Source organism: Peromyscus maniculatus, chromosome 5 (assembly GCF_049852395.1).
Source record: "Peromyscus maniculatus bairdii isolate BWxNUB_F1_BW_parent chromosome 5, HU_Pman_BW_mat_3.1, whole genome shotgun sequence".
Taxonomy (NCBI): domain Eukaryota; kingdom Metazoa; phylum Chordata; class Mammalia; order Rodentia; family Cricetidae; genus Peromyscus; species Peromyscus maniculatus.
In genome coordinates, this window is record NC_134856.1 from 135495932 (window position 1) to 135509042 (window position 13111).

Genomic DNA, 13111 nt, shown 5'->3' on the forward strand with positions numbered 1-13111 from the left:
TGCCACCCGGGTGCAGAGCTCTGAGGGTCCGGGAGCACCATTAACCCGATTACAAGCACTCCTACCAAGTGGAAGCAAAGCCTCCCCAGTTCCCCTTCCAAGGTAGCCTGCTTTAGAAAAAGGATTAAGCATCAAACTGGTGCTATTTCGTCAAAACAATAGTTTCCTGAGAAATCTTCAAGAATATCGGAAATGGTTGGAAAATGTTTAAGCAGCAGCCAGATTGCGGGACTTTTCGCCGCTACTGGAATTCTATTGAGACCCTTTGGGCTCTGACATCTTTCCAGCCATCTTCGATCTTGGACAGATTCACTACCTCGGCAGTTTCCGGAATTGCTCGGCATAGACTCGAGAATGTCGCTCTCTGGCGGCGAGGTTCGGAAGGGGGTAGGAGAGGTAGCGCGCGCAGACGCAGTTGAGTGCCGGCGGCGGTTCGGACCGGATGTAGTTGCACCTGAGATCACTTCCGGCGGGTGACGGTGCGGACGGGTCAGGAGCGTAGAGGCGGCGGCAAAATGGCGGCGCCTGAGGAGCAGGATCTAACTCAGGAGCAGACCGAGAAGCTGCTGCAGTTTCAGGTAGCAGCGAGTTCTCGGTGCAGCAAAGGCCGCCGCGGGATGGGGAGTGGGGCCCTAGAGGAGCGCAGGGTCATCCTCAGGTTGGGGTTGGGCCCATTTTCAGACCGGCAGGCGGCCCCCTCCCCCCCGACGCCAACTGCCCGGATTTCCCCGGCCCCCAGCCTCTGTCGGTACCCAGCCTTCCAGCCACTGCTGCCAGCCGGGCTCGACCAGTGGGTCAGCTGCCGTAGTCTCCCTTGGCGGCGCGGGTCCGCAGTCCTTGCCAGCCTGGCTAGCCCGCCAGACCCTCTCCGCCCATCGACTGTTGATGTGCTAGGGATCCTAAGTCCCCATCGCAGAGTTGGCGTCAGCTCGCGGGTCTGGACCGCCGACCACCGGCCCGTGCTATTGACAGACGTGTGCTGAGGGGCTCTCGTTACTAGGGCTTGTGTTGAGGGCTGTAGTAGGGAAGGACGCACCTACACACAGACCTGGCACCTGCCCTAGAAATGTGGGCGGACGCCTCATGCGGAAAATAATGCAACATTAAGTACCATCGATGGCGTCTGACTGGATTTGTTACCTTCGGCTTTCTCCTGAACTGCTGATTATGCTTGAGGAGGGTGGCAACTTGCAGGACTCGGCCTCCTATTAGTGGATGTTAAACAAAATAAAGGGGCGGGGCGGGGGGGGACTGTAAACACTTAACCGAGGTGGAGGAGACCACCGTGGTGGTAACCATGGCATTATTAGCCAATTGCCTTAGTTCTTAAATGAATGACTTCAAAATGTCTGTTCCCTTGAGGATGTTTTGGAGGTAAACTACAGTTTGTGGATGTTACAAGGCATTAAAAAGACTTTGTAAACAGTAAAATGTGCCTGAACAGTTGCTGCTGTCAATGAACATTTAACTTCAGGTAGAACTAAAGTTAATAGAACTCGTTTCCTTGTAGGAAAGGTGCTAACTATTCATTTTGAGCAGTTTTTTTTTTTTTAATGAAAAATCTTAGTGACAGACACTGCTAGTTAGACTACCGCCCGCTAACTATTTGTGCTGTTGTGAGGCCATCACTAACGTTTAGCATGGTACCTTGTTTAACACACAGCCCTATGGCATTCGTACTGTGACAATCCATGTCTCATACATGGATATGGATTATTAAGAAGTAGCACCAGTGAGTGTGGCCCGAGACTGTAATCTCTGGGTACAGGAGGTGGAAGCAGGGGGATTCCGAGTTTGAGGCCAGCCTTTTCCAAACAAGGAACAAACAGCTTGCTTAGGGCACACAGCTAATAAATGGTGGTGTCACATAAGCACAGTCTTCTCTGGGCCTTTGGTGGGCTTTGGTATCTCTGCTGTACGGTCTGTGTTAGAGTGTATAGTTAAGAGTGGGCTGTAACTGCTGTGATGGTGTGTGTGTGTGTGTGTGTGTGTGTGTGTGTGTGTGTGTGTGTTTAAGCAGTGTGCTGGGCGTGTATAAATGGTAAAATACTATCATAGACTTAGTTGCTATTTGAGTGGAGTTTATAATAGAGAAATTAATGACACCGGATTAGAAATAGAGAAAGAAGAGACAGCCTTCGGTTCTTTGTAGACCACTACTTTCAGGGTTTATTTAACTTGCACAGACTACACTTGACAACTCTTAGGGTAAGCCTCTTGTGAAATGAGGTATGAGTTGTAAATTGTGGTGACTTAGAAGTACATGTGTGAATATATGGCAATGTTTGTGAGACAAAGTGCTTAAGGAATTCCTGGTCTTCAGTGGACATCGTCAGAAGAGAGGTGGCTAGCAGCTTAATAATAGTGTAGTAAGATGAATTAAGGTCATGTCAGGATTTATGAAGTTGAATTTATTAAGAAAATGCATTTTGTAGTTTTGTGTTCTGTAAGCAAGTGTGGATCAGATTTATCATCTCAGACTGTTGCTAAATATTGCTTGACATTTACAAATGTCAAGCATTATAACCTTAAACTAATTTAGAAGACTGTAAAGGGTTAACTGCCATTCTATTACTGAAGAAAACAGGTATGAGAGGTCAGATAATGCAAAACAGTGCCTTGCATATATCTAGAAATCCACATTCACAAGTATCATGTTCATATCCTAATGTTGAATCCAGGGTACATAACATGAATACTAGGAGTGCCTAGAAAGCTCTCTGGGGCGTGTGTCTGTGTGTGTCTGTATGTCTTTGTCTTTGCTGTTGGAGTTTAGGGAAGGAGTAAACTTACTGATGTTGAAGGGAAGGAAGAATGGCTTAGAAGTTAATATTTGTTACCTACTATGCCTTATGGTGATGTATAACCGTTATGCTTAATCCACACAGTTACCTCATAACACAAATGGTGTTCTGCCTTCTATCGTTATCTGGTAAAGAAACAGGTTTGTTGATTTATTTGCTCAGGTAGTGGAATTCCAGAGGCTCTAGCTCTGGACTGAACGGCCGAGCTCTTAGTGCAGTGCTTTTCAGTTTTGAAGGAGGAATCGAATTTCAGCAGGTGGTGGGCAGGAGGATGTTCGAAGCTGAGAAAATGGGCTTCTCACATGGAGATGGGCAAGTGTGGCTGTGTTGGGAGGGAAAAGATGACCGGCGGAGAGCCAGACTTTGAAGACCTAGCAGTGCAGTGCTCTCAAGTCTGTGGTGGAGGCAGTCATGAGAGTGTTTTAACCAGGGAGGAACAACACTAGGTTTGGCGTTTGCTTCTCTAGCAATAGGGGTCATGTGCTTAGGATCTCCACGGGTATCAGACTAGAACAGGGTGGCACTGCTGAGGGCTAGTTCTCAGTGTGCCCACATTTCACGGATCACCATTGAGCAGGCATGGTGGTTCATACCTGTAGTCCCAGTGCTAGCACTTGAGAAGCTAAGAGGATTTCTACAGGCTGGGCAGTGGTGGCACACACCTTCAGTCCCAGCACTGGGGAGGCAGAGGCAAGCGAATCTCTGAGGCCAGCCTGGTCTACAGAGCTAGTTCCAGGACAGTCAGGGATACACAGAAAAACCCTGTCTCGAAAAGCCAAAAGGGAAAAAAAAAAAAAAGCATTACTGTAGGCCAGCCTATGAGTGAATTTCAGGTTACCATTCAAGGTGAGGTCTCAAAGAGCTTAAATAAATGAATTAGTAAAAATTAAAGCATTTCAGGAAATCTGAGATTTCTTATGTTTCTTTTTGTGACATATGACTGGGTTAGATATCTCTCTCTCTCTCTCTCTCTCTCTCTCTCTCTCTCTCTCTCTCTCTCTCTCTCTCTCTCTCTCTCTTTTGTTTGCTTTGAGACAGGTTCTCTATGTAGACCAGGCTGGCCTCAAACTCGGAGATCCTGGCGCCTCTGCCTCCTGAGTGCTGGCATTAAAGGTGTGGGCCACCTTGCCTAGTCTACACAATGTATCTTGATTATATTCATCCCCACTTCTCTCCTCAACCAGACATCTCCCAACACATTCCCTTCCCACCTTGATGTCTTTTTGGTAATTGACTAAGTTCATTATTGCTGCCTGCTGTCCTGTTGACCTGTCCAAGCTTGATTTTGTGTTGGTGGGTTGAAGTGAGTTCATGAGTACGAGGGCCGTGTCCTGTCTAGACAACAGCACTCTTCAGCTCTTCACAGTCTTTCTGTTCCTTCTGCAGTGTTCCCTGAGCCTGGTGGGAGGAAGGGAGTTGATAGGAATTTCCTATTTAGAGTTGAGCACTCAATAGTCAACTATTCTCAGCCCTTTGACAGTTATGGGTCTCTGTATTAACTGCTGCCCATTTCAGAAAAAAACTTCCCTGGCCAAGGCTGAGAGTAGCACTAATCTATGGATATAAACGTAAACATTTAGAAGGCAGTTGGACAGCATGCCATTCAGCAGAACAACAGTACTAAATTCCCTGCTAGAGCCAATGATCTGAACCGGGCTTTGACCAATCTTATAGTACCAGGCATGACTTTACTCTGTGGAGTAGGTCTCAAATCTAGTTAGGAAGTAGTTGGTTACCTTTAAACAGTCAAGCCTCTATTGCATCAGTGGTCATACCTGGCCTGGCAAATTAGTATTGTAGCACATAAAGTTCAGCACTGAGTTAAGACCACCCCCAGTGACCTGCATAGCATCTTCTGACACTGTAGAAGCTAGTAAGCCATTGGCTAGCCAGTAAGGAGGGTGTTTTCTAACCAAGTTCCAGTTTTATTTCTCTGTGTCCTTTACTCAAAGTGTGCTGTGGATTCAGCAATAGGATCTTACCATCTAGTTATAATGGGCAACAAAAAACTGCCTGCAACTCCAGTTCCAGGGGTCTGGCGCCTCTGCTGTGCGCTGCCTGATGTGGTTGCTGGGAACTGAATTTTGGGTCTCTGCAAGAGAGGAACCATCTCTTCTGTTCCCCTCCCCCTTTAATTTTATTTTTTTAGTTTGCTTACAAACTAGTGAGTTTCTATAAGGGTTTTTCATGCATCCTTAGTTTTGTTTAACCCACCTTCACCCTGTTTTCTTCCTTTTGGGGCAGGTCTCACAATATAGTCCAGATGATCTTTGAACTCAAAATCTCCTGCCTCTGCCTGCAATGAGTTGATATTCTAGGCATGCACCACCACATTTGACTTGTTTGTTTGGTTGGTTTTTTGTTTTGTTTTATTTTGGTTTTCGTTTTTCAAGACAGGGTTTCTCTGTGTTGCCCTGGCTGTCCTGGAACTCACTCTGTAGACCAGTCTGGCCTCGAACTCGGAAAGATCCACCTGCCTCTGTCTCCCTGAGTGCTGGGATTAAAGGCATGAACCTTTTGTTTTTGAGACTGGGTCTCATTATATAGCCCTGTCTGGCACCCAAGCTGACCTTGAACTTGGAGCCATCTGTCTGCCTCTGCCTCCCAAACTTGACTTACTGTTACTTAAACAAACAAACAACAACAACAACAAAAAAAAAAAACCCTACCAAACAATGTATAGAATATCCTAGACAATATGTCATCAAATAAACATTGGGATTGTTGTGTATCTTTATGTACTTTTTCCTTCTATATGTACAAATGCTTAATTTAGAAGACCTCTTACCTTAATCTTCACGTCACTGAGTATAAGAGATAGCCTCTATTTTCTAAGATCTAGTTTTTATCTATTTTTTAAGAATTTTTTTAGATCTTTTTAAATTTTTCTTTATGTGTTTGAGTGTTTTGCTCACATGTATGTCTGAATCGTGTGTTTTGGAACTGGAGTGATAGATAATTGTGGATGCTTCGAATCAAGTCCGGGTCTTCTGCAAGAACAAGTGCTCCTAACAGCTAAGCCACTGGTGGACTTTGTTTATTTATTTATTTATTTATTTATTTATTTATTTATTTATTTATTTTCTTCTGTTTGTGTGCGTGTATGTGTCTGGGCACTTTTACTTTTGCATATGTGTGTGAGTGTGCATGTGGAGGTCTGAGACTGATACTGGGAATCATGGTCAGATGCTCTACCTTACCATTGTTGCAGGTCTCAGTGAAACCCAGAGCTCGATCATGAGGCTGGTCTTGCTAGCTTGCTTGCTCTGGGAGTCCTTGTCCCTGCTTTCCCGGGCTAGGATTACACGTGGCCTCTGTCCACCTGGCGTTTACATGGGTTTCTGAGGGTCCAGACCTCACTTGTGCTGCAGTGCTTCAACTGTGACACTGTCTCCCAAGCTCAAGTGGGGCTTTTAAAATGTGCTCCCTTACTTCTCTTTTGTAGCCTTAATGTTATTTATGCTGTGATACGTAATGGAGATCACAGGATAACTTTTTCTCCTACCCTTACATGGGTTTCAGGGGTTAAACATCAGGCTTATGTGGCAGGAACCTTAGCCACTGAACTACTTGTAGCCCACTCCTTGAATTGTGCTGTTGACAAGAGGCAACATTTATATTTGCTCTGAACCACTGTGTACTGATGTTTGTCATAGAAATTTAATTAAATATTATATGAACGAGTAAAATACTTACAAAAACTGTTTTGCTTCTATGAAATTAGCTTAAATGCTTTGGAAAGGTTCTAAGGGGATAAGTTATCGGGGAAAATTGGTATTCAGTTAGTCTTAGATAAGCTAACTAAATGACTTGAAGAAAGTGCCTGAGATAAGGGATTATACACTTCTTGATTGGCAGATGTTTAAGGTTGCATTCTCCTTAAAATAAATACAATATGCTTTTGCTACAAAAGTCCAAGTATTCCAGTGGGCTTGTTCCTGTTCATCAGAAGATTGCTGCCTGGATGTATGTGCTTGTTAAGATGAAGTACAACAATGTATGGGATGTTTGATTCCGTCAGTAGGCTTTCAGTTAATTGACTGGTTATAGTTCCCATTCTCATTGGGCAAAAGAATGTCTTTCTCTTACAGGGACATGTGTGTGCTGTGAAAGGCAGCAGTGTGTAAATGCTTGCTTGTGAAGACTGATTCTGGAATAAGGCTGCCTGGATTCGATTCTGCCTTCTCCAGTTACTAACTTTCAGCTCTGGGCAAGTTATCATTTAATTTGTCTCTGTGGCATAGTTTCTTTGTGGACTAATAATATTATCCATCTCACAAGGTTACTTTGATGTTTAAATGTTAATATAGCTGAAGTATTGGCAAATATTAAATATCCGAATGTTAAGCATTATTTTTAATTAATTAATCAATTTGAGACAATGTCTCCCCATGTTACAGAGTAAATGGCTAACCTGGAACTTGCTATGTATACCAGGCTGGCCTGGACTTACGAGGAGCCACCTGCCACTACCTACCAGTGCAGTTTTTACCACCATGATGTTTATGGACAAATACGTTTTCTTTATTTTTTCTTTCTTTTTTTTTTTGTTTGGTTACCACAAATAATGCTGCAGTGTATATCCTTGTACATAGAGACTTATCCCATTTTCAGTAAACTCAGCTATGGTTATAGGCACTGGATACAGTAGTCTACTCAGCACAGGTCTTACACTGGTGAAACTCCCATTCTAGTAGGGAGAGACAGGCCGAAGTCAGCAAATGAAACATGATGGCCACTGGGTGTTGAGCACGCTGAGAAGGTCGGGAATTTAGAGGAAGGGCTTTCATTTAAGGGAATTCCTCACTTGGATAAAAGTTTCTAGATAGTGAAGGGCTTTGTAGTTATTGTGTGATGAGAACTGTGATTTGACCCCAGAAATGAATAGCTTTATCTCTGTCCAGAGGTGAGTGGAGGAGTTATAGGCAGGTGACCATTAGTATCTGATGTGAATTGGTTTCAAGAGTTCCCACTGATACCAAATTCTAAAGATGCTCAGATTCCTTATATAAAATGTTTGTGTTTGTATATAATCAAAATATATCTTCCTGTATGCTTTATAATATAATAATAAATGTTACAGAAATAGTTGTATTGTTAAAGAAATAATGAGCCAAAAATGTTTACATGTACATGTTTGGTATATTTTTTCTTTTTTTGGGGGGGGGGGAGGGGGGGCCGCAGGGTTAGGGATTAGCCCAGTGCCTCACATCTGATTACACCTTGAGATTTAAAAGTGGCCAGGTGGTGGTGGCGCACGCCTTTAATTCCAGCACTCAGGAGACCGAGCCAGACAGATCTCTGTGAGTTCGAGGCCAGCCTGGTCTATAGAGTGAGATCCAGGACAGGCACCAAAACGACATAGAGAAACTCTGTCTTGAAAAAACAAAAAACAAAATAAAACTGTAATCTGATACTGCTTGAACATTATTGAATTTATTTTGACCAAGGTTCCAAATAAACAAATAAGTTCTGTTGTTGGTTAATTGAGGTTTGACCTGGAAGTCGAGCTCTGTTCCCGAACTCTCCTGTCACTGGCACCACCTTTTTGGCTCCTATTAATTTGTTTTAAACTGCTGACAAGTAGGGTCGTTAGAAATAACTATGTGGCAGGTTTGGGTTTTGGTGCTTTGGGTGGGTTTTTTTCCTCCCACCAGGGAGCCAAGGGCTTCCACTCTGTCGGGCAAGTGCTCCTACTAGTAAAGTTCCTTATCACCTCTTCCTGAAGGTAGGCTCATAAGGAGAGAAGAGAATAACAAAGATGACAGTTGTCTCATTTCCTCATCCACAGGGCAGAGAGAGAAAATGTGGGAGGAAGGCTCCAAGGAGCGGGTGTCCTCAGGGAAAAGGAAAGTTTCAGTTAGACCAGGAAAGTGAAGGATGTTGCCACTCTAGAGGCTGAGAATCCACCTCGTATTGGTACATTTTGTTCTCCTATGACAGAATACCCAAGATGGGTAATTTATAAGGAACAAAGATTTGTTTCTTCCAGTCCTAGGGGCTGAGAAGTCCAAGTTTGAAAGATCTGTACTGTCAAGAGCCTATGCATTTCGTCACTCTATGGCACACCGTGGAAGGATAAGAGAACATGAAAGAAACACACACACCCGTAATCTCAGTTCTTGGGAGGCGAAGGTAAGAAGATGAGTTCAAGGCCAGCCTCTTGTGCTAAGCAAGTTCAGGGGCTGGGCTCCTTAAGACCTAGTCAGCTTTGAAGATGGATCCTAAGTTGCAGTGAGATTTCAGGATGTTGGAGATGACAGTACTGTGGGACATCTGCCAAGGTAGCTGCAGGAAGAGGGGGGCTGGCCCAAGAGAGGCCAGGCCCAAATGAGGGGCCATGTGTGTTGCAGCTGCAGAACTAGAGAGGTGGGTATGTCCAGGCCCGTTGGAGCCCAGACCAAGAGACCTAGATCCTAGACATAGAGATGTAGGATTTGTTTGGATCTTGCTTTGGCTTAATAATTCTTTCTTGTGACTCCATTTTTCCCTTTTTGAATGAATTTTTTTTTTTTTCTGTGCCATTGTATATTGGAAATACAACTTTTTTTTGTGGGGGGGGCTTTCGAGACAGGGTTTCTCTGTGTAGCTTTGTGCCTTTCCTGGAACTCACTTGGTAGTCCAGGCTGGCCTCGAACTCACAGAGATCCGCCTGGCTCTGCCTCCTGAATGCTGGGACTAGAGGCGTGCGCCACCACCGCCTGGCCCAACTTTTCTTTTTTTATTGTAGGGTGACTCATAGTTAAGAGATTGTCTGGGGACTGGAGAGATGGCTCAGTGATGTAAGAGCACTGACTGCTCTTCCAGAAGACCCGGGTTCAATTCCCAGCACCCACAGGACAGCTCACAACTATCTGTAACTCCAGTTCCAGGGGACCTGACACCCTGACACAGACATATGTGTAGGCAAAACACCAATGCACACAATATAAAAATAAATAAATTAAAAAAAAGAGAGATTGCCTGGTGTCTCACAATAGAATTTGGATTCTTGTTTTTTGAACAGTGTTAAAACTGTTAAGATTTGGAGGAGATTTTTTATTTGTGGGGTTTTTTGTTGTTGTTGTTGTTGTTGTTTTGGTTTGCTTTGCTTTGCTTTGCTTTTTTTGTTTTTGTTTTTGTTTTGTTTTTCAAGACAGGGTTTCTCTGTGTAAAAGCCCTGGCTTTCCTGAAATTCACTTTGTAGATCAGGCTAACCTTAAGACTCATAGAGGTCCACCTGTGTCTGCCCCCTGAATGCTGGGATTAAAAGTGTACACCACCACTCCCAGCTGAGATGGAAGGCTTTTACAGCTGAGTTAAATTCATTATGTAATTAAAAAAATATTTTAGTTACATGGGTATTTTGCTTGCATGTATGTCTGTATACCATGTGTGTACCTGGTGCCCTTGGAGGACTGAAGAGGGCATTAGCTCCTCTGGAAACTGGAGTTACAGATGATTGAGAGCTGCCATGTGGGTGCTGGGAATGGGGCTCAGGTCCTCTGCAAGAGCAGTCAGTGCTTTTACTACTGAGCTGTCTCTCCAGCCTCCTGAGTGTATTTTGCATTAGAGGTGAACATGAAACTGTGGGGACTTAAGTGGAATGTTATTATTTAAAGTGATGTGTTTGCATGGACTTATGGGTCTCACTGTTTATTAGCAGTTTGACTAGATTTGGGATCACCTAGGAAACAACCTCCAAAGTGTGTCTATGAGGCTGTTTCTAACTGAGAAGGAAAGGCTCATAGGATGGATCCCAGGCTGAATGAAAAGAGAGAGGAAGCCAGCTGTGCATCAGTTGGTCTTTCTCTTGACTGCAGATGCAGTCATGATGGACTGTGTCCCCTCAAACCGTTAGCAACATTCACCTCCTCCCTAGTTTTTGTCTGGTGTTGGTCACAGCAACAAGAAGGTAAATAACACAAATGTGTACCTGATGTTTTTCACATGCATAGAATTAAACCCAATTTTAGGATTGAAAGTATTCATTTTTAAATGTTAATGTTTTGGATCTGGAGAGATAGCTTAGTGGTTAAGAACACTGGTGCCTTCCAGAGGACCTGGGTTTAATTTCCAGCTCCCATAAGGTACCTTACAACCATCTGTAACCCTAGTCCCTAGGAACTTGAAGCCCTCTTATTGCTTTTGTGGGCACTGCATAGACATGGTGCACAGGCAGGCATGCAGGCAAAACGCCGTATACTTAAAAAATAAAGATTAAATTTTTCCCCACATTGTTTTTTTTTTCCTCCCGCTTAAAATTTAAAAGCTTATTTTGAAACATACAGAAGCATATTTTTACAGAAGGGGAGGTTGAAAGTAGGGAAAGCTGGCTCTGGGAATACTTTTCATTCTGAGCAGAAGACTCATTTTAAGGCTGGGTGGTGGCGGACACCTTTAATCTCAGCACTCCGGAGGCAGAGCCAGGTGGATCTCTGTGAGTTAGAGGCCAGCCTGGACTACAGAGTGAGATCCAGGACAGGCACCAAAAGTACACAGAGAAACCCTATCTCGGAAAACCAAAAAAAAAAAAAAAAAAAAAAAAAAGACTCACCTTTAGAGGACTGTGGCCAAGGTCACAGTGCTTTTGCGCTTCACTTTGGTGAACTACCTCCAATGAAAGGACACCTGAGTAGGAATTAAGGGAAACACGATTTCACTTGACTTTCCCCAAAGTTTACTGTAGTGCTTGACGTTTTAAGCAAGTTCAGGTTCATCTCCCAACACTTTACAAATGCCTTTATGATACACCTTGTCATCATTGTTGAACTGCTAGATGATGTAAAACTCTGAGCCTAAAAAGGATGCCTACCATTACCAGTCTAGTGAGTGGTGAAGTGATGGGAAGAGTTGAGGACTCCAGCGTCCCCAACTTTCTCAACGAGCTCAACTTATTCCAACTAGTTTTAAGAGTGGTGTAGATTTATTTCTGGAAACATGCGTGCATCCATGTGTGGGAGCATGGGAGCGAGGTATACATGCTAAGCAAACACTCTGATGAGCAATATTCCTAGTATTCATTTAGTATTTTTTTATTGTTTTTATTTTATGCTTATTGATGTTTTGCCTGCATGTATGTCTGTCTGAGGGTGTCAGAAGCCCTGGAACTGGAGTTACAGACAGGTGTGAGCTGCCATGTAGGTGCTGGGAATTGAACCTGGGTCCTCTGGAAGAGCAGGCAGTGCTCTCAGCTGCTGAGCCATCTCTTCAACCCCCTCATGTAACATTTTTAAGGAGATTCAAATATTTGTGAAACTTTTGGATACAATGAAATACAAAATATTTAAGAAGCCACTACAAATACATATACTTGTCTCTTGATTGACATTTGGCATTTGACTTAACATCTAAAGGGCTAACCAGGGATTTCCAATCTGATTCTTAGAAAAAGAAACAAAACAAACAAAAACAAAACAAAACAAAACTTCAAGGACTGTTAATGGTGGTTTTTTGTTTTGTTTTGTTTTGGATTTTTTTATTTTTTTATTTTTTATTTTGAGATACAGTCTCACTGTATTACCATAGCTGGTCTAGACTTCAAAAAATCTGCCTGCCTGTCTCCTGAGCTCTGAGATTAAAGGTGTGTGCCATCATGACTGGCTAATAGTGTTCTTCTTAAAAAAGATTTTTCAGCTGGACTGTAGTGGCAAAAGCCTTTAGTCCCAGCACTGAGGAGACAGAGGCAGATGGATCTCTGAGTTTAAGGCCAGCCTGGTCTATAGAGCAAGTTCCAGGACAGCCAGAGCTACACAGAGAAACCCTGTCTCTGGAAAAAAATAAATAAATAAACTAAAACAAAACCAAAGAAGTATGGTAGCGGTGGTGGATTTTCCCTATGTAAAGTTGTAGGTTAAATTTTCTTTCTTTTTAAAAACAGGACCTTTCAAATTTCAAAGTGTTTTAAAATACTTTATTTCTGAAGCCAAGATGGGCTAGTCTCTGTGAGTTTGAGACCAGTCTGGTCTACAAAGGGAGCTCCAAGCCAGCCAAAGTCACCTGGAGAGAGAAGCTGTAAGCTTGCAGCGTTTTCTCCTTAATATTTTAAACCTATTTTATGTGTGTGAATGTTTTAACTGAATATTTGTGTGAGCCATATGTGTGCCTTGTGCCTGCATAGATCAGAAGAAGGCATTGAATTCTCTGGAACGGAAGTTCTGCTTGTTGTCATCCACATGTAGCTTTGCACCTGTCCTGGAACTCACTCTGTAGCCCAGGCTGTTCTTGAACTCACAGAGATCCACCTGCCTATGCCTCCTGAGTGCTGGGATTAAAGGCGTGCGCCACCGCTGCCCGGCTAAGAACAGGTGTTCTTAACTGCTGAGCCA

The 13111-nt window shown here is 43.5% G+C and overlaps 1 protein-coding gene across 8 annotated transcripts in view; it reads left to right on the forward strand.

Moving 5' to 3' along the window:
• Positions 1-417: 417 nt before the first annotated feature.
• Faf2 (Fas associated factor family member 2) overlaps positions 418-13111 on the forward strand; it is a 41877-nt gene continuing 29183 nt past the window's right edge. For 2 of the 8 annotated variants that reach the window (XM_076573362.1, XM_076573363.1), the window contains exons 1-2: positions 454-578; positions 6896-7014. Coding sequence is in view for 6 of the 8 variants with exons in the window: in XM_015995743.3 (XP_015851229.1) it covers positions 8865-8939 (75 nt within the window). In the remaining 2 variants the exon portion in view is untranslated. Of the gene's footprint in view, positions 579-6895; positions 7015-8796; positions 8940-13111 lie in introns of all 8 variants that reach the window. The other 6 variants (XM_076573358.1, XM_076573360.1, XM_015995743.3 and 3 more) reach the window with 5 other exon arrangements.